This window comes from Toxorhynchites rutilus, chromosome 1 (genome assembly GCF_029784135.1).
Source record: "Toxorhynchites rutilus septentrionalis strain SRP chromosome 1, ASM2978413v1, whole genome shotgun sequence".
Classification (NCBI taxonomy): domain Eukaryota; kingdom Metazoa; phylum Arthropoda; class Insecta; order Diptera; family Culicidae; genus Toxorhynchites; species Toxorhynchites rutilus.
The window spans coordinates 127,575,978-127,603,116 of record NC_073744.1 but is presented as its reverse complement, the minus strand read 5'-3'; the positions used below and the strand labels follow the sequence as shown (position 1 = coordinate 127,603,116).

The following is a 27,139-nucleotide window of genomic DNA, read 5'->3' as shown; positions in this document are numbered from 1 at the left end:
CCGTTGCCGATATATTATGACAGTGTTCTTAACTCTTGTGCGCGGGTTTTGTCATTCTGTCAAAATATGTCTCGAGGATGGAGATTGTATGTTTTATGGTTCCGTCCCTGGATAAGGGCAATGAGACATAGACGCTGTGTATTAGCGGTTCCAATTCATTTATTGAAGATCTTGTAGTATCCTGAAGTGTGTTTACATTTCGACCCAAATTAAATTTGTTTTCCTGGCTTTCCGCAATGTAGATCAGCATTAGCTGTAGCTATAGCTTTATTCAAAATTTGTTTGTCTATTTCTTCCATTACCAAACTCGTTCCGGGGTCTTCTTCGTCAATATTCTAGTGTATTTCTAAACAGTCTTTTCATTGGAGATAGACACAACTTTGATGATTCTTAAAAAGACAATTAAAAAAGAAATTACCCACATTCTTTGTTTACCATAGTTACTTGCTTATTCAGTTATGCAGAGTGTGATTCCAGAACTATTGACGCAACATTTTTTGGCAACGCTGTAAATTGATGTACAAGTAGGTTCTATGACACTTATTGATTTCATTTTTAGGGGAAGGTGAACTGAATGACAAATCAGCATACAGACTATGTTTTTCGTTCACCTGTTTGACTAGAATTCATTTCGGGTTACCGAATCCTGGAGAGCAAGATCAACAGACAAGCAAAACTGGCTTTACCACTAATTTGAATGAAATCGCATTTTAGAACAGCCTTGGCATCTGCTTCCACTGACGTATCACATTTATATTGATCATTGGATCCGGTCTAACGTGATCTTTCCCGTCGATTAGAACACAGGAATGAAAGTTTAGTTCATTCAACACCAAAGTTCCACGCTAACATAGAATCAGCAAGGGTAAAAAAATGTGGTTTTTATTAATTTACCATCCTTCGGAATGGTTCCCATGAGTAGATGGAAAGATGGAAACTGGGCCCACCGGCTCGACGGTTCAAAGTTCCTACCAGTCAAGGCCATAATTGGCATTGATACGATACGTTCAGTGGGTTTCAGTGGGCCAGCGGCTTCATCCGATTCGCAAGCCGCCACCGGGTCAAAGGTGACCAACTCCTATATACATCGAGTCGGACGCCAGTCGCGCTCGACTTCTTTCATAGCCCATTGGAAGTTAATTGCCTTCGTGGTGGGCAACGCGGGGGCTAGCTAACGTCTCTATCTGATGATGGCTAGTCATCTAATTTTTTTCTCACTGTCTGAAAACTATGAGCTCTTCCAATAAATAAAATGAAGTGGGACGACCAAACCATCTGTGATACTAGGCTGCATTCCATACTATATGCGTAGAAAGATTTTTTTAATGAAATATGATCATCTAGCACAGGGCTCTGCATAGTCATAGTCAACTGAGGATAGTCAGCTGACTATCTGACTCACTATATCCGTATTCAGTCGGAAATGACTTTTGGCTTCTCCACGCAGTTTCTCCGCCAAAACGACTAAACAGTCAGTTGGGCTTTTATTCGCTATCTCCCGCTACCGACTCGACTATATCATTTCATTCTTCCCAGTCAAATTGTCCTCATTGCATTTTGAAGTGACATCCCCCAAAACGAATTCGTTCCTCTCTTTCTCTCTCCCATGTACGTGTGCCTGCATCGATGTTTGAGTTCAACGTGGTTTGACATACGCTACAGGTGAGCTAGATTCTTTTGTATCGTAAACGAGAATTACTCACACGTATAAAATAACGTGCAGTGTGTGTGCACTATTTATAACATACTTGATAAATGTCTAAGTTCGTTGGTTTGAGTTCACGATGGGTAGACAATAAATCGTCCATCGATGGGGTAACTTCTTTTTTGCATCAGAAATCATGTTTTCGTTCCTCTTTATATGGACTTAAAAATAAGATTGCGTACGCGAGTATAAGTTTCGTTCCTAGGGGAGGAGAAATGTGGATTGAAGTCAGTTGAATGAAGAGGCAGATTTGTATTCATTAGTCGCGTCAGTTAAAATACCCACTGGCTGGACTAGATCAACAGTCATCCTCGCTAGTCAACGCTAGTCAATGCATTTTCTAGTCAAGTCACTTTTTGTTGTGGGCGACTGCCGAAGCAGTTCTACTGGAAGCGAAGCTACTGAGAGCAGAGTCGGTACTCATTTTTCACCTTCGAAGATTTCGGGCCCTGATCTAGTATCCGTTGATAGATTCTGGGTAAGCTACCTAAAATTCTGTATATGACGAAATTCAGGCCAACTCGTCTTAGCAGTTGGCAGCACCATCTCAGATAGCAGCTAAACGTTGTGGGTGTAAACACATTGGTCTTTTGAACAACTTTGCATACTTGAAATATTCTAAAAAGAATTAGACTACTTTTTTGAAAGGGCCAACATTTTTTTCTTGATTTTTACAATAAAATATAACTCAAAAACTGTAATACCTATGAAATTCGGGTCAAAGTATAAAATGTAGAAAATTGTTCAAATTTTCATAAAAAAATACCAAATTTTTTTGTAAATAATTTCTGTGAAAAAAAAAGTTTAAATTATTTTTTCTCAAAAACGTATTTTTTTCAAATTCTCAAAAAAATCTATGAATACCCCTTACAATTTCCAACAAGTCGTCCATACATCGTAAAATGGGCACTTTTACAGGGAAAAAGTTATTCTAACAACAATTTCTTCATGTTTTCTTTGAAAAAATTACAACTAATCCTAATTTTGTTTAAAGTCAAGATAGCAATATAGTGTACTGGATAAAGTTTTAGATCTCAATAAAATATGAACTTTCGTCGAAGACGTCAACTTTCTATCTTTTATAGTGTCTGGAATATAGGGCATTTTGGTATGGAGACCTCTGAAAAAAAAGAAGTTTCACTCGTTACATTTCTGTGTGTAAATTCTCGCATTTGACATGTTCTTGACATGTTTCTGAATAGAAAAAAGTTTTCAGAGCATGTAAATCGCGATAATTTATACATACTTCTTCTTCTTCTTCTTCTTCAATGGCACTAACGTTCCTAGAGGATCTTCGCCGTCTCAACGTAGTATTACTTGTGTCATTTTTATTAGTACTTAGTTGAGATTTCTATGCCAAATAACACGCCTTGAATGCATTCTGAGTGGCAAGCTCTAGAATACGCGTGATCACAGTGCAAGTCGGAGGAAATTTCTTTGACGAAAAATTCCCCCGACCAGAACGGGAATCGAACCCGAACACCCGGCATGTTAGTTATGACGCTAACCACTCGGCCACGGGTGCAACAATATACATACAAATGTTCCGAATTAAACTTTAATAGTAATTTTTCAAAGAAAAACATGAAAAAGTTGTTGTTCGAACAACTTTTTCCCTGTAAAAATGCCCATCTTCCGATGTATGGGTGACTTGTTGGAAATTGTAAGAGCTATTCATAGAAATTTTTTCTGAATTTAAAACAAACATGTTTTTGAGAAAAATGAGTTTTAATTTTCAAAATATTTTGTTTTTTCAATTAGTTGTTTTTTCAACAATTTACTTGATATTTTCTAATGAAAACATAAAAAATTTCCTACATTTCATTCTTTGGCTAAAATTTTGTAGGTTAGTTTTGTAGGTAGATTTTTTTCTGAAATTTTGAGTTTTTTTCGAAAAATCTCACTCAATCTCATCTCAAAAACCATTAGATTGATTAATGTTAGTTAAAGAATAAAATGTAAATTGATCTTCGAGTAGGACTTTTTCAAGGCTAGAAGCGTTTCCTATGATAGAAACATTATGTAGCTATTATAAGAATGGCAACAAATTTTACAACAAAACGGTAAATATTTGACCCAAATCGGACAATCCGAAGCATATTAAAAATAATTTTGAATTTTAATTGTTTAAAAATTATACAATTTTCTTTATTATGATGGATACGTAAAAGTATTTCCAATCAATTGATTCAAACATTATTTCGATCTATTAAGAGATGGTCGAGTTCAAATTGTTCGATAACTTGCATTATTATCTATATGTCCAGTGCCCATATTTTCATTTTAATGTTTATACGATTTAAAGAAAATTATTTTTACATAAGAGCAAAAAAAAGATCCACCGAAAATAAATTGACTCTGATTTTGCTCAAACCTCGTATATTTGTTTGTTAACGTAATTCAGAATTGGGGTGGTTTGAGTGATTTGAAAATTGGCTGGTTTGCCAATAAACCCATTTTTAAAAATTTGTATCTTTTGATCCGCTCAACCGGTCTAGGAAATCTCAAAGGCATTTTCAAAAGGATTTCGGAAATTTTAAGTCATTTTTAACATGTAACTTCGTGAAAAATCAACGCATATTGATGGGATGTACATAATTTTGAAGTTACAACTTTCAGATATTAGAATATTTTACCTACATATACTTTTATTTTGGTTTGTGTAGGTGTAGTGGGCAACAATATCGGGAAGAAATGAAAAATTGATTTTTCTGTGTTTTTTCAAAGATTTTCTAACATAATTTTTTACTAACCAACTCAATAGCAAATTCAATTAATCTTATCAATCAGTTTTTATTTGGTTCCAAGAACGTTCCTGAAGGTCCTTCCTATATAGAGATATTTCAGATTGAATGAAAAATTACCGCTCCGTCTTTGATGATGAATTAATTAATAAACAACCATCGCACCGTAAACCGAAAGACAGTTTTGAAAACTCCAATAAATTCTGCACAAGGATAATTTGTTACTTTGACGCAAAAAAAAAATTTTCTGCATCGATTTAAAAAAAGTGCAAAAAAACAGGATTTTTATAGTGCTTTACAAAATTTACTGTAATTCGCAAAATATCGCAGTAACTTAGTAACTGACAAACTATATGAAACTATGTAACTAGAATCAAGACTCAAGCTCTGTGAATAACCTTGAATTTTTTTATTACTTTGAACAACAATTATTACAATCGGCTTATGTCCAATCACTACAACCTAAACGCGCATCTCTATCGCATTGGGCTCGCAGCAAACAATCTTTGTGATTGTGGCGATGGCTACCACGACATCGAGCATGTTGTCTGGTCGTGTATCCGGTTCCATGCTGCTCGCTCTCAGCTCTCTAGAGCACTGAGAGCACAAGGCAGACAATCGGATATCCCCGTCCGGGATATCTTAGGTAGCCGTGATCCTGATCTTCTGCTTCATCTATACCTGTTCCTCAGAAACGCCGATGTCAACGTTTAATGATGTTTCCTTCGTTGTGTCCCTGTTTCGTATCCCTCCTATCCGATCTATAAACTTTTACTTAGTCGCGGCAATACATACACAGACTCTTTACAGATACACGGGCCGAAGGTTGTGCAGTCCACTGATGATTCAACAAAAGCCAAAGGTTGTACCGCTCATGACAACTCTACACGAGCTGATGATTGCGCCGGCTAGTGACCATTCTATCTTGGATTCCTCGAGAAGACACACCACGCTAGATATGGGGTACAGACTAGGGGGCGTTGCTGATTAATGGTCAGCTGCATCCCAATAGGAAGTATCCCGTGTCGGGCACAGGTACAGATCATTGAAGACAGCAACATCACAATTACGAAAACACTTGTAATACTAACCTCGAGCCAACCGCGAGTAATCGGTTACATATTACTAACCTAGTTATAAGGCAAACATTGTCGAAATATTGAACTCCCGGCCCCGTCAGGTTGACGCCATATGAGCCTTAATAAAAATATATATTTTGGATAAAAACAGGAAGTGGGTTATATCTATGGTATAAACGCAAGGGTGACGTAGGACTATCGTTGATTTAGAGATCATTTGTTTGAAGTTGAATCTAAATTCATTCTGAATGAATGAATATTTGGGGGACTTCGAAAACGAGAGCGTTACTTGGAGGCACAAGGTTTTATGCATCCAATATTGGATACGGAAATATCCTACTGATGGGGAAGAATAATCTTCAGAAGCTATCCTGTTAATTGCGATTGATTGAAAATCACAAAACCAAATATATTTGGTCACAGTGTTACATGGATAGAAAACATTCAAATAAACTTTTTCACATGAATGTAATTTTAAATTCCCAGAGGAACTGGCAGATTATTTTCAGTAACGATTAGATATTTCCACATTTTCCTCGATACTGGAAGCCCACCAGTGGCTAATGCTAACTCGATAACCATCTGTTAATAGCACTTGATTGAGACATATTTGGTCACAGTGTTACATGGATAGAAAACATTCAAATAAACTCTTTCACATGAATGTATTTTTAAATTCCCAGAGGAACTGGCAGATTATTTTCCGGATCTTTCTCGATGCTGAATGGCATCCAAACGGAAAGAATTCCGTGCGTGTATGTGTGTATGTAGCGGCTACTTCGATGGTCACCTTCTCTTCTCCTGAAGGATCGGCTTCTCTGTGCTCCCTCACTGTTTCAAACAAACTGATTGCGTTTCAGGGCAGATCTCGATCGTTCTCCGTCGAGCACCCTCAGCAACGATGTTGTCTTGTCGATGTCCTCACGAAAAATGAATGCATCTCACCACCAGAATATCGCTTAAGTATGCTTTTTGTGTGTGATTGAATCGAGAGAAGGCGTGGTTTACGATGGCAATTCTTTTCATTTCCCCTCTAGGCAAACTAGAGGGGAATGAACTCTCTGAGCTCGGAACTTTCGGCGACTGAGCAATAATCGATTGCGGGCGCATACAATATTGGATACGGAAATATCCTACTGATGGGGAAGAATAATCTTCAGAAGCTATCCTGTTAATTGCGATTGCTTGAAAAATCACAAAACCAAATGTATTTGGTCACAGTGTTACATGGATAGAAAACATTCAAATAAACTCTTTCACATGAATGTAATTTTAAATTCCCAGAGGAACTGGCAGATTATTTTCAGTAACGATTAGATATTTCCACATTTTCCTCGATACTGGAAGTCCACCAGTGGTAAATGCTAACTCGATAATCATCTGTTAATAGCACTGGATTGAAACATATTTGGTCACAGTGTTACATGGATAGAAAACATTCAAATAAACTCTTTCACATGAATGTATTTTTAAATTCCCAGAGGAACTGGCAGATTATTTTCCAGATCTTTCTCTATGTTGAATGGCATCCAAACGGAAAGAATTCCGCGCGTGTATGTGTGTGTGTGTGTGTGTGTAGCGGCTGCTTCGAGATCTTCCCGGGGAACCGTTTGTGGCATCACTCTCCTCCTGATGGATTCCCTTCTGGCCTAAGGTGCACAAACAGGCTCTTGGTGACACCGTTCATCCGCGCTTTCATGATAAACGAAGAGCTTCACCACAACAGCGACAATATGCTCCAATCGCTGTTCAATTTGAACTGAGTGGATTTCCGAGCGGCACTCGCTTATATACCGATTGGTGATTTCAATAGCCTGTTTTGAAAGCAATTTTAAGACTATTGAAACAAGTTTTGGGATCAGAAAGTAACAAGTATAGAACGCGTAGACATTTTATCTTTCGAATGAAGTGTTTATCATACCATTTCGTTCAGTTGTTTAGGAGCTATTAACGCTCAAAATCTCGGTCTCCGGCGTAACCCTTTCGTTTTCGAAACTTTGATTTTACACCCCGGTATAGAAATGAAAGACGTAGTCCTACGTCAAAAAAAACAATTAATTTGAATAAAAATATCTTCTTCTCAAATGGCACTAACTTTCCTGTGGGAACGTCGCCGTCTCAACGTATTATTTATTTTTAGTTGAGATTTCTATGCCAAATAACACGCTTTGAATGCATTCTGAGTGGCAAGCTCTAGAATACGCGTGACCACAGTGCAATTAGGAGGAAATTTCTTTGACGAGAAATTCCCCCGACCGGGAATCGAACCCGAATTAAAATATATTATTATCATTTAAGCAATATAACTTTTGTGAATGTGAAGAATTCGCCATGGTTAAGATAAAGTTAGTAACGACATACCTTCAAAATGCTGCTACCGGTTTTTTAAATGCACACTCAAAGGAAATACATCATTTTTGTGTTGACCAAGTTTTGATCGTTCCACCCTTTACTGGATTGGAAACCGCATCACTAAAATGGCTACAACTCGGTAAATATTGGAATTTTTGGAAAGTTCTTTCTAGAGGATATTCTTGAACGCCTAAACTAAACACTAATTTCATTGAAATTTCTAGACTGGAACTATTACTAATTAGTTTAATCCCAGGGCTCACATTGGTTGATCTTCGAATAGGCCTTTTTCAAGGCTAGAAGCGTATGAACCTTGTAGTTCAGAGCCTCTTTAAAATCAATCAAAGTGTGTTTTTATTTCATTTCAAACGACTCAATCTATTGAGGCATGATCTTGCTACTCCTGATATCTTCACTATCGTTTCTTCGTCATCTGGATCGAGACGTTTTATGGACGTTTTAGGACAAATAAAAAAATCAATTATGTTTTATCCGCTCCATACCCTTCCCCCTAATATAGGGCAAAATTGATAAAACAGATGTAGGAAAACTCCTATACATAAGTTTTTTACGACGATCGGATCAATTGTTTTTGAATTTATAACATATATATACAGCCATTCGATGCCAAACCGACATAGTGATTCTCAGATTTTCGTGAAAAGTGGAAATTTCGTTCTTTGTCGCAAACCATTAGACCCGTATTTTTATTTTTTTTGTTATGTATTATGTATGACAGACTTCCTTCTATTTGATATAGAGCAAAGTTGATAGGGTAGTAATGCTCGATATAGCCTAAAACTCTCATGTACAACCTTTTAAATTGATCGGTTATGTTGTTTTTGAGTCTATGAAGTACGTACAGACAGACAAACTTTTGTTTTGACTGTGGCTGTGACACTGTGGAAAAGGTATCCAAACGACACTTGGAAAATCGCCTCGAACGGTTTACTTCATTTTGGCTAACGGTTAAGTTTTTTTTTGGGACAACTATAAAAATTGTTCAAAACATCATTTGATTTTCAAAGGAAATTGTCTCACATAAGTTCTTAAATTTAAACAACAGAGACATAACATCAAACAAGTGGCATGCTAAATATGCAACACGGTTCGCGTTCAGATTCGTGAGAATATGAGGCGCATGACATTTCTGTGATAAATGTGTCTTGCTTTCCAAGTTTTTTTTATCGAGATCAACGTGTTATGTTTTTTTCCGGGAACAAGCTTACTCTCAATGGGTTTAATAAACAACCATTACCCTTCCGTATTTTGATTCACGTATGAAGGAATTTCTTATTTTTATACGGCACGAACGTCCCTTCACCCTTTTGACGTAGTATCGGTAGCGTTTTTTCTAGAAATTATTTGATAGCCACATCATGGTTGTATTTTTAGTAAACCAGCAGCTTAAAACGGGGATCGGGTACGAAGCTCCCATCAGAACACACTGCTCGAATTATAATTCGATCATAAATTGAAAACAATCTTTGGTAATGGCGTATTGACAAATTATTCTCAATGTTTGTTCTTGAAGCTAAATTCTTTGCTTTGCAGTTCGTGTGAGTTCCTGAAACGGTCACTTACTTTCAAACCATCGGTACCCAAGGACGTGGGAATGATCGAGAAACAGAGGACCGTTCCAAATGACCAGAAAATGAGCCCAATCAGCACAGCACTGTAAATGCTCCGAAAATAATCAATTTCACGCTTCTATAAACGACTGTCAGAGCAAGGAAACGCAGTCATTTTCGGTTCGTGAGATTATGCGCCATTCATTAGTGGGATTTTTTTCCTCTGCTACCAACCACCTTTCGATGGAATGGACGATCATCTATCGATGATCTACTCTCCATCCGGCTGTCGTTTCTGGGGGCCGTGTGACCGTAGTGTACCAAACATTTATACGATAGATATATAAGTTTGCGCCACGCGACCATGAGCACGAGCTTCTCTCATGATGGCATGAGGCATCATGCGCCCATCACGTGGGGTGCCATGCTAATTTTTTTTCGGAACATTAATGAAACAAAACGCAACTGTTGCCGCGAGGCACACGGTAGTAAATGTAGCCAAACCATTATCGAGTCGCTGGCCACGGACATACCGATGACTACGATTGGATTATGATCCCGTCCGCAGAAGGCGAGGTCCACCGGTTTGCCACAGTGACCTCACCCAACCCTTCAAAGACATCGATTTTTAATCCGTCAACTAGTGGTTCCCATCCAGAAATGGAGGTACTGATACACCCACTGTAGCAAACCTTATTCAATTTGGCGGACCTTCATAGCAAAAATAAAAAAAAGGAAAAAAAAATGTGTTAACCTCACATATGTAGTCGTCTCTTGCTTATCATACACCAACACAAGCAACAAAGCGGCGGGGCCGCAAATGCAACTACAACTTTGAATGTTCAACTTTCACTGATTGTTGGCTTGTCATCGCGTTTGGTTTGGTTGTGGTTGCCCTGTCGGACATCGGACATTGGCTTGCAGCAAGTGTGGTGGCTCTTCGGAGAGTAGGAGGGTGCAAAAACCGGGGAGAAGGCCGCGTACGGCGGCGAAAACAAATTGCCGATGAAAACGTGGACGTTCGAGAGTTGTGGTGACCAAACAAACAACAGAATCGGGGTCCCGGAGTGTGGAGTGTTCGCAGCCGCAATAAGCTCTGACCAACGGGAAAATATATTGGTCGTAAAGGGTAGTCGGCGAAAAATGAAATGAAGAAAAAAAATCCGACTGGCGGGTATTCCTCATAGGTCAGTTGTCTTCCGGTCACAGAGTCTTTGAGTTGAAGTTTTTTTTTGTTTCGTTGGGCAACACGCATTATGCCGGGGGCTTGTTTTCACGAGGAGAAAGAAGTCGAAAGGAATTTATGGTTACGTTGGCTTGTTTTTTTTTGTCTGTGTGTCCATATTATTATTTATATTTTTTCTCAAGCCATATGTTCGAACCGATCGTGTCGGTCGCCAATCACAATTTAGCGGTTTCATTGCATCGGAAATGGGTAATTGATGCTTATCGCGTAGCCTTTTGCCCTAATTTCGTGGACTTATGTATTTCTTCCTTCTCATCAACTTGATGCTGAACGGGCGGGTTTCGGGGCTTTTTTGTGTGTGGCCGCTCATTTTCATCTGAACAGATCGAATCATAACCCCTGCGGGGTTATGCGCACTTCTGTTTGGGTCTTTCTATTAAAATCTGATTTGCAATTTTTATCACCGCGATTGCCATCGATATGAAAAAAAAAACACTTTATACGCCCCTTCTAATGGGAATCAAATGCCGGTTTTCAGTTATCATTGACAAATTCGGTTATGGTCATTTGCTATATTTGTGATTGTCGTTAATATTTCTCGTACTTAATTTATGGAATTTACGAAAACGTGTTGGTTCAATTAAGTTGGTTCCTTTTTAAACCAGTCCTGGTTTGGTGTGACATTCCAAACATAAATTATATTTTATTCATTGACTACTATCAAGTATTTCGTTGAATGCTTTGAACCTTCGGTCTAATACTTGACCATGGTGACATTGATTCTTTCTCGAGACGGCTGCACGAAATGCCATGTTTCAATGTGAATGTCAGAGGGTCAGCGATTTGCGAAATTTTGAATTTGCAAATATTTTCTGTAATATAATTCTAATAACAATTAGCTACAATTAATCCGATTCGAAACTTAATCGAAAACGATCATCCAACGCAACTTTTTTCGTTGCTTGGCTGATGTATCCAAATTTCGTCAGCAATCTTACAGCGATTTTTATATGCCGGTAACTCTGTAGGATTGGACCAGGGCAAGGGGCGCAACGCATGTCTCGAAAACGATTTCTGGACACTTTCGTTGTGAATGATCGGTACTCTACGAAACGGTGCCCAAACGGAAACCGCGTTTTCTAGGGGACTTATAACTCTGAAGCAAAATAGAGTTTTCAAAGCGCACACACTTTCGGAACCGGCCGGGATGCATCGAATGAGCCCTAGTAGAGATTTTTAATTTTTTGAAAAAAGTGGAAAAAAATTATTTTTCGGACCACCCTAAAATAAAAATGGTCATCTTAAAAAAATAAAAAATACATGTCTAATGGTTTGCAACAAAGAATTAAATTTCCACTTTTCACGAAAATCTGAGAACCACTATATCGGTTTGGCATGGAATGGCCTGTATACATACTCCCATACAAACACTTTTCTATGTGTATGACAGACTTCCTTCCATTTGATATAGAGCAAAGTTGATAGGGCAGTAATGCTCGACATAGCTTAAAACTCTCATGTACAACTTTTCACATTGATCGGTTATGTAGTTTTTGAGTCAATGAAGTACGTACAGACAGACAAACTTTTATTTTTATGTGGCTGTGATACTGTTAGTAGAGCACGCGCTTTGGCACTGACCGTAAATATGTATGCATTGATTTTGAGTTAATGAATGCGCCTTTGAGTCAATGAACACACCAAGATCCTGGATTTTTTCTACAGTTCTAAGTTGTCCGGGTCCACTCTATACGGGAAATCGATTGAAGATCGCTGACGAGTGGATAGGGTGACCATCTGTTCTGATTTAGCAGGACATGTCCTGATTTTGAGATCTATTTGGGACGTCCTGATTTATTTTTCACAATCTAGCTTTCGTCCTGATTTTCATGAAAAAATCAATTTTGTTACGGAATCAGAACTATTTTCAGTGTATTATGTTTTCAGTAAAACCTTTTTTATTTAGAGACTAGCTGACCCGGTAAACTTCGTCCCGCCCAAAATTTATTTTTCGTTATCGCATTCACGTTTTCTTACTAAGCGCACGTTCATGGGTCCAATCGCAGACCTGTTCATTGATTGATCTTCTAATCTATCCTTTAAAATTATTTTTTACTATGAAATTCCTAGTACTTCTACCATAACTCGGCATTGTAATATTATTATTAGGGGATTATTTCCAGACATAATTCTCGTTCAAGATTTTCTAACCACTTCTCCGTTAACATGGAATGAATGTTTGATACAGAAAATATGACAGATTCAAAACAGCCCTAAATCGGACAATTCCTTCCTCGAGTTTTGTTCTTATCAACACATTCGGCGATCCATTTTTATTTTTATGACACTCCTCCCCCTCCCTAAACCACCATAGAAACGTGTATGGCACCCTACAACCTCCATATACCGAAATTGGTTCCATTTGCTTGATTAGTTCTTGAGTTATGCAGAAACCTATGCTTCATCTGTATGGTAGCTCCCCCTCTCACTTAGAGAGAGGGGAGGAGTGTTGATTCACGATAGAAACCTCCACATGCCAAATATGGCTCGATTTGCTTGAATAGTTCTCGAGTTATGCAGAAATTTGTGTTTCATTTGTATGGCAGCCTCCCCTTAGAGAGGGAGGAGGAGTGTCGAACCACCATAGAATCGTTCATCGATCCCTAAAACCTCAATATGCCAAGTTTGATTTCATTTTCTTGATTAGTTCTTGAGTCATGCAGAAATGTATGCTTCATTTGTATGGCAGCCCCCCCCTAAGAGATGAGGGAGGAGTGTCTACTCACCATAGAAACGTTTATTGCCCCCAAAAACCTTCAGATGCCAAATTTGGCTCCATTTGGTTGATTGGTTTTCTCGTTTCATTGCTAGAATATTCGATTGGGTCCACTTCCAAATGCTGAACTATGTGGTGCACAAATTCAGCCACTAAGAACAATTGGGTTGCTGAAGGAGCTCTTGCGTTTCATACCCGTGGCTTGTACTTCGGTACTATTGCACTTGATGTTTGACGACTCTGAAACCTCCAGAAAATGTCCTGTGCTCATAAAAAGGATAGAAGTTATCATCTCCGGAGTATTTTACCGCATGGATCGCCCAAAAAATAACTTGAATAAATTAATTTCACGTGGTTTTATTTTTTAATATCTCAAAGAATCGCAATGATTTGGTCATAATCGTAACAGTGACAGGTGTCCTGATTTTCAACTCCGAGCAGATGGTATCCCTACGAGTGTATCGCAGTTCGTTGTATTCTCCTGCTATCAATTACATCACACCGAACCACACCCAAAATTGATTTTTAGCTCATGTTTTGTTATCCCGATTTATTGCATTAAATGACCGTAAAAATGACCGAACATGCCATGACCTCAAATACTGGTAAGCATTTGTATAATATATATGGTAGGGTAACATAAGATTAATACGAGCGAGCGAAGCAAGAGACACGTTTCAAATAAGCACGCATTACTTGGCCACGGCCCAGACCGAGATGGATATAGATCTCCTTTATGCTGGAAAGTGTTTTCTAGGAGTAAAATTAGAAAACACCTTCCAACTTCAATTTGTAATGAGCTGTAACATTATCATGCTCCTCCCCAACAGCATCATTAGCTATGTGGATAGCGTGATCGTGTAAAACAGTCTTGCGTTCCATCCGGCCTTGGTTCGATTCCCGTTGACGTCGTTTGGACTTTTTTTTAAGTGAAAAAACAAGAAAGAGATGTCTGCTTCCATACATACAAACATTTTAAAGCATTGGGGAACATATGACATTATTTGCCTATTTGACGCTTCAAGGCAGGAAATGACATGTTTTCTGTCGAAAATGAAATGCTTTTTGACACCGCTAGTTTGGGTGCAGGAATGTTCAGAAAGACCTTAACCTTAAGTGTACAGAAATCCAGCAATGAGAAAACAACGCGATGAATTTTTCGATCATCTGCGCACATCGAACAATCACAACGACATAGACTACAGATGTCTGCCTCACCGCAAGCCACATTCAACGGAATTTGGAACAAAATGAAGTAGTTTTTTACCGTGAAAATTTAATCTCGATGGTTCTGATTGTTGCTCGCAGGGCCCGAAATCTTCGAAGATGAAAAATGAAAATTGACTCTCCACTCAGTCGCTACGCTTCGACTAGGACTACTTCGGCAATCGCCGTCAACATGACTTGAATTGACTAAGTCGATAAAAAAGAACATGAACGAGAATATATCTTTCTCTGTCTGGGCCGTGTATTTGGCAAACTATACGAAAAGCTTTCATTTAAATGTGTCTCCTGTTTCGCTCCCTCATATTGGCTCTAGCATATATATTATACAAATGATATACATGTATTGGGGAGTAGAACATTTTATGTTATCTTTCAGCTCATTTAATGTATTAAATCGGGATGCCAGAAAATGTGCTAAAAATTAACTTTGGGTGTATGCTTTATATTAGCTCAAACGGACTTCATTTACTAGTGTCGCACAACCGTCAAAGTTTGAGTTTTTTGAAAACCTAAAAAATACCAAATGTTTTCAAATTTTATGAAACGTTGAGAACTACTGTCATCTCCAAATTTTTTTTTGTCAAAAATCGTCCCAGAGTGTACTTTTTTCAGAATACGAGGCAAAACGTATGGTTTAGAGTGCCAATGAAAATCGCCATATCGGTACTCTCTGCGAAATATTGATTTGCACGATAAAATAGTCTCTGACGAATATTGGCTCATTCGGATTTCATTTACTATTGCCGCAGATGTCAAAATTTAATAGGAAATCGGTAAAGGAAATCGGGGTTTTCAAAAAAAAAAAAAAATGGGTGGGTTATATCTATAATATAACCGCAAGGTTGACGTGGGACTAACTAAGCTTAGCAATCATTTCAGTGAGCAGAAGATATGAAGGCATATCCTTCAATGCAATCTTGAATAACCGAGCCAAAGTGTTATGTTCGTACCCGTTCTTGTAATCCGTGTTAGGAAAACACTTTTCGGAATGCAAAAAAACATGCGGGTGCAGAAGTACCTCCGGCTTGCATGAATCAACAACTTCAACTTCTACTTTTTATACTATAGAGGATTTAAATCTGAAAGTTCATTCGCCTCTAATGTCTGTACGATTTTCCCAGGTCCCTAAGTTTAGGAGACCGTGTTAATTAAACATATTCTAGTTTGCACAAAGGTACAAAAGTACTCGCAGTTTGCATTTATTTGCAAAGCCGATTTTCCTAGACATCTTGGTTTTGAAGTCTGTGTCAGGCAAACACATTCCAGTCGGAACAAAAATGCCCCCGACTTGTATGATTTTGCAATGTCAAATTCCTCAGATACCATGGTTCTGATGTCTGTGTTGGGGAAACACATTTCAGCCGAAACAAAAATACCCCCGACCTGCATGAATTTGCTATACCAATTTCCCTACGCTCCATGGATTTGAAGTCTGTTAGGGAAACACATATCAGTCTAAACAAAAATACCCCGAACTGCATGTATTTGCAATACCAATTTCCCTACGCTCCATAGATTTGAAGTCTGTGTTAGGGAAACACATATTAGTTGGAACAAAAATACCCCCGGCTTTCATGTATTTGCAATGCCGATTTCTCCAAGGCTGCTTGGTTTTGATGGCTGTGTTAGGGAAACCGTAAATCGGGCCAATCAAAACGAGTCAGTTAGGGCGTTTAGATAACGCTTAACATTTTACAGTTTTTCAATTGTTTATCTAATGAAAAATAAGATTTTATTAATTGCGATAGAAGCGTAGAAATATTTCCTATCAATTGATGCAAACATCTTTCCGATCCAGTAAGAAATGTTCGAGTTATAAGCATTCGGAATCTTTCATTTTTTCCTGCATGTTCTGTGTTTAGGTTTTTATTTTACCCCCCATATACTCCGGTTAGACGTAGTCCCACGTCAAAAAATATTTATGCCAAATGTCTTAAAATCGCATGAAACATCGAGATTTACTGTTATCTCTAAAATAAATCGCCAAAAATCGACTTTTCAGACGAAAAAACGACCAAGTGCCAAAAGTAAATTTTTGACCAAAAAACATTTTTCGAGATAATAGTAAATCTCAATGTTTCAAGCAATTCTAAGGCATTTGGCATCAACAAAACATTTTTGGAAATCCCGATTTCCTTTACCTTGCGTGAGTCCTATCTACCTCTTCATTCAACCTGACCTCAATCCACACTACTACTCCCCCTGACACGAATCTCGTTAACCGCGTACACAATCTCATTTTAACGTCCATATAAAATTGAAACGAAAACTTCAGTTCTGATGTAATAAAGTAGTTACACCTTCGAAGGACGGCTTCATTGTTTACCCAACGTGAACTCAAACCAACGACCTTAGACAGTTACCTATATGCTATAAGTATGCTATAAGGATCCTCACGTTAGTATTAGTAAATAGCGTGCAAAATAGCGTGCAGTTTGGGAGGAATTCTAAACAAAATTTTAGTTCTCTCTTGTCTCAGAGCTCAATTTTGTGAAAAAAAAAACATACAGAACAACGGGTTTATATCAACAAAATTCACAAATTTGTTAGTGTTTTTGAACACAACACTGCACGTTATTTTATATTTGTGAGTAATTTTCGTGTACGATACAAAAAAAAACTAGCTCACCTTTAGTATATGTCAATCCACGCTGAACCCAAACATCGTTACACGCATACGTGATACATGAGAGAGAGAGAGAAACGAATTCATTTTGGGGGGAGTCACATGCAATGAAGTCCATTTGACGGGAAGAATGAAATGCGATAGTCGAATCGTAGAGTGAGTGAGCAACTAAACGTCCGAATGACTGTTGAGTCATGTTGACGGAGAAACTGCTGGAAGAAGCCAAAACTCATTTCCAATTGAAAACGAAGGCGATCTTCTTCGTAGTACTCTGACTGTCCTCAGTTGAATATGACTTTGCCGAGCCGTGGTTGCCCATAATATTGGCATGATTTTGAATTTTTTTTGAACATTTTTTATATCTTCATACATCATTTTAAATGACCTTAAAAGTATTATCAAATGTGCTGCCCACCCATACTGAAACATCATTTTGCTCAGAAAACATTTTCCGTGTATACTTATGAGTTCCAATTTCATTTTAAAATGTGTTTAATTCTCTGTTACATTGGTATGACAACACATCATACAGTTGGTTGTGTGAATTAGCCTTACAGCCCGGCGGCCTGCCTTGGTTCAATCCCTGCTCAGCAACGTTTTTGATTTTTTGTTTGGTACATTTCTGACATTTAGTCTTAGATTTCAACGCTCTCAAAAACGGGTGCTCTTATTTGTAAATTTGACGCTGTAACACACTAGAATGCATCTTTTCCGTCAAGAATGATGTCTTTGCTGCTAACACTAGTTTGGATGTAAAAGTTATATATTTTTTTTATAAAAAAATATAGGAGGTTGTGTCCAAGACACGACCACATTGTTGACGTAGAACTTCACTGTTATTTTGTTCAAGTCCTCCGCTTTACGCTCTTCTCAACAGAAGCCTTTTCTATTAATATTTCCGATCTCGATTAGCTTAGCTGTCATCCTTGGTGGAGATAATTCTGCTACTGTCATGCGAAACCCAATCACACACAAAATTCCTGAACAATTATTTTATTGGTGAGCGATGATAGCCTAGTTTGATGATTCTCCACACAATTGTGTAGTTCAGAACCTTAATGGAATGGCGTCAGTTTGATGTAATGTTGATGTAATGTAATAATAATGCTGCAATGGTATATGGCATTCAGCGAGTGAGTAATTTGGTTACGTCCACAGCTCAATCCGAAACGAAGACATGTGATGACGCAAAACAAGGAAGAACAAGCGATGTTCATTGCTTCGTATCTAGAACGATACTGAAAGTTTGTCTCAGCGAGATCCAATATTTATGCACTAGGCAAATATTTCCCTTCATTCTTTGTTCTCTTCTTTTCTTCTTTGTTCATGAAAACCTTAAATCATTCTCATTCGTTGATCCCCGATAAGTTGCTCGTTATGGACAGCATGGGCAGGGAAGCTCACAAATGACAAATATATGGGAAAATGGAAATGCTTCTAGTTTTCATCAATTTAAACAGTTTACACACCAGGGGATTGTAATATATAGCATAAACAAAAAATCTTAGGGATTTTCCGATTCGTTTGGTGTGTAAATCGTCAAAATCCGTTCGCGGCAAAAATAGTTATTAACATTAACTTCATTTCATAAAAACGTGACATGTTTTCTGATTTGGCACCCTTAATAAAAAACGTAGTTCTACGTCGAAAAATCGGAGAGGGTCGGGTCAGCGGCCGGCTGATTTTGGGTGGAATTGCTCTATTTTGTTATTCGAATATTTTACTCTAATATAATTATTAAATCGCCAAAAAAAATATTTTGCTGAGTATTCAATGTTTTAACTTGGTAAATCCATCCAAAAAAAAAAACAGATAATGAAATCTTGTCACACCAGTCTTGATTTGTCGCGGAACCCGATAATGGTTCAACCAATACTTGGCTATCAAACAATTTAGTCATGCTTAAGCAGACTTCGAATTCAATATGAGAAAAATAAAAACACTCGCATACAACTCTTCGCCCATTCTCCTGCTGACCTTGTTTCACTGATACTAAAATGTTGGAAAATAACAAGTGAAAAAAAAAATGGACGCATGGCACCAATGCTGCTGTTGGCGGTGGAAGAAGCACCCCGCAAGATTGGTCGTCGACTGCTAGTCTGTATCAACGCGTTGCGATCGACGTGCGTTCGGATAAAGTAGGACAGTTTTGACCGAGTGGCTCTAATCACAAACCAATACACACGGCGGACTCTCCACTGGCGCGCCCGCACAAGTATTGGTGTGATTGTGTTTGGCACATTGCCGCAGCCATTCAAGAACCAGATATTTATAGTCGAAGAGAAAGAGTGAGAGAGGCGTGCAACGAGTTGCTCACATTTCCCACAAATCGCTCCATGGTTACGTACAACACCCCAACGGGGTCTTCCTGAATGGACAGTAGCGCGTTTTCACCGTTGCACACATGCACACCCGCACGCACAGGTCTGCAGGGGTCCGTGAAGTGCTATAGCTACCACCCACCACCGAAGATGGTGGTGCATATTTATGAAATGCCCTACCGCCATAACTCTACGCCTCTAGAGCAAACATGTGCGCCACTAGTAGGGGTGATCTTCCCGCCCGATCGTCGCACACCTCCGAATGGTTTCTTCAAGTGGTTCATTTTGTGTGGCATCTTGCTCTTCATTCCGCACACCAAACATCGTGACGTAAAGCATTTTTCGTCTGATAATTTAATGTTATGAAAAATAAAATGTTTTGGCTAACGCGTATTACAAAGCAGCATCGGCAATTGGGCAGCCGTGAAGCAATTGGTGGCGAAGCCCTCGGCTGTATACAACCGGAGATTGCAAGTGCCTCGCTGCCTTCAAACCCATACACAGCCACAGCATTGCATCGCAATGCGATTTCGGATTGTAGCATCTGTTTTTGGTTTGCATGCACATTCTGTTTACATTTCAGCTTCGGCAATAGCATGCGATATGGATATTTCCACTTCATCGTGCCCACCTTCGCCGCCAACGCCGCCGCCGCAGCCGCTTCGGCACTGGTTCCAATCAACCGTGCTTAGGCAAACCACCAACGTCGTGATGGGGGTTGGAATGGTTGTAGACTGGTGTTGCACAGTTCTACTACTTTTTTTTTTACGTAATCGACAAATGTTTTGCCAATGCGCAGAAGCTATTCATCGGGTACTTCGTTTGTAAGTTGCTCCGGTAGCAGCTATCATGCTTCTAGATTCTGGATTTGCTGTTGATTAACTGTAAGATTATAGACCAACCAGTATCCGAGGTGTCTAATATGACAAATGTCTTACATCTAGCTTCCTTGGTGTCATATCAAGGTAGTTTAAATTTAATAATTTGAACTTTCATTGCGAGTACAAATTTCCTATTGCCGTCGGCTATTGTATATAATTTCAGCAGGATTCCTCAATTAATCAGAACTAACCAATTTTTCCTCTCTTCTCTCCATAGGTACATGTCCACAATCACCCAAATCATCACAAAACAAAAGAAACCCCAAATTGCGTTCATTTTATGCCCAAGGTCAGTTCTGTCGCTCTACCCACATCTAAACGTACGTATGTCATCAATTCGTCGATCGGTTGAACTTTGATCCTTTTTCAAAGCTGTTTTACCACTGCTGCGCACCACTCAGCATTCGTCAATAGAACAGCATAGCAAAACACAACAAACAATGATCGGAACGATGGTTGAAGTCGTGGTGGCATGAAACTTCCTTCTTCCTGATTTCGGAAGCAAAGCCAGCCGGTGGTTGGGGGTTTGCGCCCCCCCCACACACACACACACACTGCTGCTCAAGGGGCGCGCGCGCGGGAGCTGCTGTACTCAGAGTATAAATGTACCGATGCTATGGGATCACTATGAATTAGCAGACAGTTATTTTGTTTTCGGCCACGATTGTTGCCATTAAGATTGATTAGCGCCATGGTTTGATGATTAGGAAGTGAGGATGGGTATGGGTTTTTAGTTGGTGAATTTTGTCATGTGTCCAAAGTTCAATGCCATCATCACTGTATTCATGAAATTTATCGTGGGGTGGAATTTAAATAGTTACATTTGTTCACATTATTCTTTGTGTGGGCTCAATTATTTTGTATTCATTCATTTGTATTTACTTATTTTTATTTTATGTGTTTTTTTTTAATCACTCTGCACGGTGCGGAAAAATGTTTTCACATAAAAAATTGAATACAATTAGGAAAAATATCTAAATTTGCAACAAAAAAAACTGTTTGATTAATCATTGGGCTTTTTAGCGTACGAACTTTTGGAACAAGTGAAATTTATAAACTTTGTTGCTAGTATTATTTCAAAAGTAGATAATAACCGGATACTCTCGATTGCTACGAGGTTCATTTGACATGGAATGTGATTAAAAAAAATGATTTTGCTGTATTTTCGTCACTTGGACCAACGGGTTCTCTTCCATTCCAAAGAAAGAATGTCGGAAGTGAGAAATGAACTAGTTACCTTTAGCGTATGAGGTACGGATGTTAACCACTACGCGCTGAAAAAATATTTTTAAACATTTTTGACAACACAAGAGTTTTTATCTTCCCACAAGCATCATTATTCCAAATTCTTGACCACTTTAATCTACCTTTGGCGATTATGCGTTTACAATAACGTAACTTTTGGAATTTGGGCGTTGTAACAACCATGTGTGCGCGTGATGCAAAAATGCCAAAGCCCTTCCACCGGACGGTATGATATGCGTAGCGGTAAAATTGCATCGCTGTGTATGTTCGATGCTTTTCTGCTTGAAATGTGCCTCTAGACGTTTGATTTTGCGAGCCCACGGCGGAAATCTTTTGGGAAAATAATTCATTGAAGAACTGATGATAAACTTAAATTTTGTGGCATTGTGGCGGGAGCGAAATAGATGATGATGTTTTGAATTATAGAGGCTCCAAACTTGCTCAGTTTATTTGCCTCAAGCCTTGAAAAAGGCCAATTTAGAAAACTTGAACTAAACTAAACTAAAAAGATCTTGTCTGAAACACACATTGTTGAAATAGAATCATTTGATCAGTATAGTATTCCGGGATATAATGTTGCTGCGTGTTTATCACATTCTAGGCGCACGGTGGCGGTGTTGCTATTTGAGTCAGAGAATCAGTTCAAATCAATCTTCGCCTTAACGAAGTTGTTGATGGTAACTGGTTCTTGGGCATTACAGTTGAACATAGCATGAAGATGTGTAATTTTGGTGTTTTGTATCATAGTCCCAGCTCAAGCGACTTGCGTTTTGTTGAAATTTTAGAAAACTGGCTTGAAATGTTCCTTGACTCTAGCAAACTGAATATATTAGCTGGTGATTTCAATATTTATGGGCGTGATGACTACAATTCGAACCATTTGAAGCGTGTATACGATTTCTTCAATTTGAAACAAACAGTACATGAATTTACGCGCATTTCCAGGCACAGTAAAACTTTAATTGATCATATTTATTTCAATATTGATACTATTTACACAGTCACGGATACCAATTTGAAAATAACCGATCATGAGACTTTAATTATCAATATTGTGGATAATCTCGTGGTAAACGAAGATGTTGTGAAATTAAAGTGCTGGAGGAAATATTCGAAGCATGCTGTTTCGAATCTCGTAGTGAGAAGCCTGGATTTTCCATTCGAGGTCGGTAATTTAGATGAATCATCAGCTGTTCTAACTAATACCTTGAAAGAGTGTACAAATCGGCTTGTTACGCAAAAATTTGTTCCTATGAAAAACTCGAACAGCTGGTACAATTTGGATCTTTTACGCCTTCAACGTGGGAGAGACAGATGGTACAAGAAATTTTGTAGAACAAATGATGGAAATCATTGGAATATGCACACAAACGCGCGCAATAGATATTCACAATCGATTAAGAAAACTCGTTGTGAATATATTCAGAGGAAGATTGATCTGCATCATAGCAACAGCAAGGAGTTATGGAAAATTTTGAAATCTTTATTAAAACCTAGTAATAGCAAACCGCGGTCCATAACTTTTAATGGCACACTTGAACAGTCTGAACAGGCTATAGCATCTAAGTTTAACGATTATTTTGTCAATAGTGTTTCATTGATCAATCAGTCCATTGAATTGGTTGATGAACCTGATGAAATAAAACAGCCGGTTAACAGTAGTTGTAGATTTGAAAGTTTTCACCCAATTACATTAAATGAACTTAGAACTCTTTGCTTTTCTTTAGGAAAAACAGCTGGAGTGGATAATGTCAATGCTAGAGTTATTTAAGATTGCTTTCATGTTATCGATCACATCTTGCTGGACCTTATTAATAAATCTTTGCTAACTGGGCATGTGCCTAAGGTGTGGAAGGAATCTTTAATATGAGGGTCACTATTTATATTTCGGGAATTGGCAACACTGATGTCATGTGAGTCCATCTGACGGTTCCATCGTAAAGTTTGACATTTTTGACGATATACGTACTCAGAACATTTTGTCATACGGACGCTATTTGTTTATTTTATATTTAGTTGAAAGTTTGGTCTCGGCAAAAAATGGAACTGAATCGTGAACATTTTCGTGCGATGATTTTTTACGACTTTCGACGTGGATTATCACAACAAGAGTGCGTCAATCAACTTAATTTGACTTTTGGCGATGAAGCTCCATCTAAAACCACTGTGTATCGCTGGTATAGTGAATTCAATCGTGGTCGTAGTTCGCTGTCCGACGAGTTTCGTGAAGGTCGTCCAAAATCGACTGTAGTGCCAGAAAACATCGATGCTGTGCACGAAATGATTGAACAAGATCGTCATGTAACCTATTGTGAGATTGAGGCATCCCTAAGCATTAGTTCCACCAGCACATATGCGATTTTACATGAACACTTAGTTGTGCGAAAATTATGTTCACGTTGGATCCCACATAATTTGACAATCGCTCAAGAAAAAGGCTCGTGTCGATTGGAATAAATGCTTCGAAAATTGGTTTAAGCGCATGCAAAAGTGTATCGATCATGGTGGCGAGTACTTTGAAAAACAATAAAAATATATTCGCAGCTTAACTATTTGTTTTTGTTCCTATTCCCGAAATATAAATAGTGACCCTCGTAGTTCCAATTCAAAAGGTTGCTGGAACAATTGAAGCCGAAGAGTTTCGTCCCATCAATATGTTGCACACGCTAGAGAAAATATGAGAAGTAGTCGTTAAAGGACAGCTGCTGGAATTATTTAAATTGCAATGCTTTGCTAATACCAGAACAATCGGGAAGGTCAAACCTGTGAAACCGCATTGAACTTGGTATTAGCAAAATGGAAAGAGAAACTAGAGTGCGAAGAGAATATCATTGCTGTTTTTTTGGATCTAAAACGCGCTTTCGAAACAATTTCTAGGCCCTCGTTGTTGAACACGATTAAGCGCTTTGGATTTACGAGTACTGCATATAAATGGTTCGAAAGCTATTTAAATGACAGAACTCAACGGACTATTTTTAATGATACAATTTCGAATTCCCTAGGGAATAATCTTGGAGTACCTCAGGGAAGTGTATTAGGGCCCCTTTTATTTATTATGTATATCAATGACATGCGAAGAGTTTTACGATTTTGTGATATCAATCTTTTTGCAGATGATACTGTGTTATTCATTGCAGCTAATGATTTAGATCAGGTCGTTTTACATTTGAATGGAGATTTACATTCTTTAAGTAGATGGTTGAATTATGAGCAATTGAAATTGAACATAAGTAAAACTAAATATATGGTAATCTCGCGAAATCGTTAAAATGAAAACGTCTCCATCGTTATTGATAATGAGACTATTGATCGAGTTCGGGACATTAAATATCTTGGCCTGATTATTGATGAAAAACTCAAGTTCAACACCCACATTGACAATGTCATCAAGAAAATCGCCAAGGAGTATGGAATCTTATGTCGATTGAGAAACGATTTAACTATTTGCAGCAAATATACAAATCAATCATCTCTCCTCATTTAGACTTTTGCTCTTCCATTTTATTTTTAGCCAATGACACACAAATATCGAAATTACAGCGCTTGCAAAACAATATAATGCGGTTGATACTAAAATGTAACAGATTCACTTCCTCATCTTTAATGTTGGACGCTCTGCAATGGTTATCCGTGAAGCAAAGAATTGTTTATTTAACTGTGGTGTTCATTTTTAAAGTAATTAACGGTTTGCTGCCTCGATATTTGTGTGATCGAGTTGAAAGAGGAAGTGAATTCCATAGTTATAACACTAGAAACGCGAATGAATTAAGAACACCTAATTTCTTGTCATGTGCTTCACAAAATTCGTTGTACTTCAAAGGAATAAATGTTGGAAAAATGATGTTCAACTCGATGCCAAGACATATTAAATGCGCAACAACACTTACAGAATTTAAGAGGCACTGCATTTCACATGTAAAAGCTGTGTTCTTGACAGCTGAAAGAGTTTTTGTTTATTTTTATGACGAAGATCTTTACTGACGAAGTTTTATACGAACGGATAATTTAATGTGGACAATTTTTTTGCAGTTTGTTTTCAATATTTTCAATGAATCTGACGAAGTTTTTTTTGAACGGATTATATTATGTAGATTATTTATTTTTTTAAAAATTATTTTTTTTTAAATTTGTATTGATCTCTATTATGTCTGTCATGATCTTGGTGATGATGGACTGTTTTTATTTTTATTTTGTCGTTCTTATAGTTGTATTAGTTTAAAAAAAAAAAAAAGTAGTCTACAAAAGTTTGAGCGTCGCGCGCGAGACACAGATATAAAGGATATTAAATTGAAAGTTTTTTTAAGTGCCGGTCTAGGAATTTCTCGTAAAGGAAATTTTGTCGATTTCTCTGAATGAGGGTATTCATAATCAATCCAAAACAAGGCTGGCGGTTGGACTTGTGCTCTGGTGGACCACTTGGCTGCAAGGGCCTCGTCGGAACCGTATCGGCTCTGTGGCGGACATGACTGAGTATTGGCTTTTTTGGACATTGCAATTTTTTGAACTTATATCTGTAAATAAAATCGGTTCGTTTTTCATGTTTGCTAAACTGATTTCAATGTTGAGAAAAATAAATAAATTATCTTTTTGATAACTCGTCTTGCTCAAACCTCTGTAGGGGAAGGAGGCTGGACCATAAAGAAAAAAAAATTGAAAAAGCTCGCAACCCACTAAAAAGTTATCACAGTTGCACCGATAGCTTTCACTCGGTCGATGCGACAGACTTACTCAGTATCTGTAATAGAGTGCCAATGAAAATGATGATCTTGAACCTTCGAACGGGACTTCCCAAAGAACGTTGATTCCTGCGAAAAAATACGCTATCTAATATAGTGATTTTACACTGTAAAAAAAGGGTATTTTTTTGGCGGGATCATCATTTGCAGAAAGTCTCGTTTGAAAACGCGAAGTTCACCTTTTTCCCATGCATTTATTGGTTCTCTAATCTGTAATAGGAAAAGTAGCTAACGAACAAAATCCTGTTCGACTTGAATTATAGAATAGGGCCGAATGTTTCGCTTCTCTCCTTGGGATGCAATGTTTCGCTTTGCTGCTTCTCTTCCATTCTTGTATCGAGCAAAAACGTTGGGTGTGATATCAGCATTAGGGAAGATTGTTGTCTGGTCGCTAGCTGGTGCAAGACCGTGATTTTAAATCTCGGGTGGATTATATATACTTTCTTTCTTCTTCTTTTCTTTTTTTTGACGAATTTCATGTCAACTCGTGACAAGTAGAGAAATCTTTTAGGTAAAAGACATTTTCACAATTTTGCATAGGTACATGAAATTAAAAAAAAATATAGACGATTTTTTTTAAAAGGGCCTGAGTTTTCTTTTCTTGAATTTTTACAAAAATTTCTGACTCAAACGCTATAAGACTTGAAAAATATTGGCAAATGCATGAAATGTGTATACACACGAATCGAT

General features: G+C 38.1%; 1 protein-coding gene across 6 annotated transcripts in view; it reads left to right on the top strand.

The window, feature by feature from the left end:
- LOC129778206 (all trans-polyprenyl-diphosphate synthase PDSS1) overlaps positions 1 to 27,139 on the top strand; it is a 247,833-nt gene that overhangs the window by 35,327 nt on the left and 185,367 nt on the right. The window contains exon 1 of one of the 6 annotated variants that reach the window (XM_055784998.1): positions 20,734 to 20,757. The exons of the other annotated variants lie outside the window; for them this stretch is intronic. Coding sequence (XP_055640973.1) covers positions 20,749 to 20,757 — 9 coding nt within the window. The 5' untranslated portion in view covers positions 20,734 to 20,748. Of the gene's footprint in view, positions 1 to 20,733; positions 20,758 to 27,139 lie in introns of those variants that run through there. 6 annotated transcript variants of the gene reach the window in all.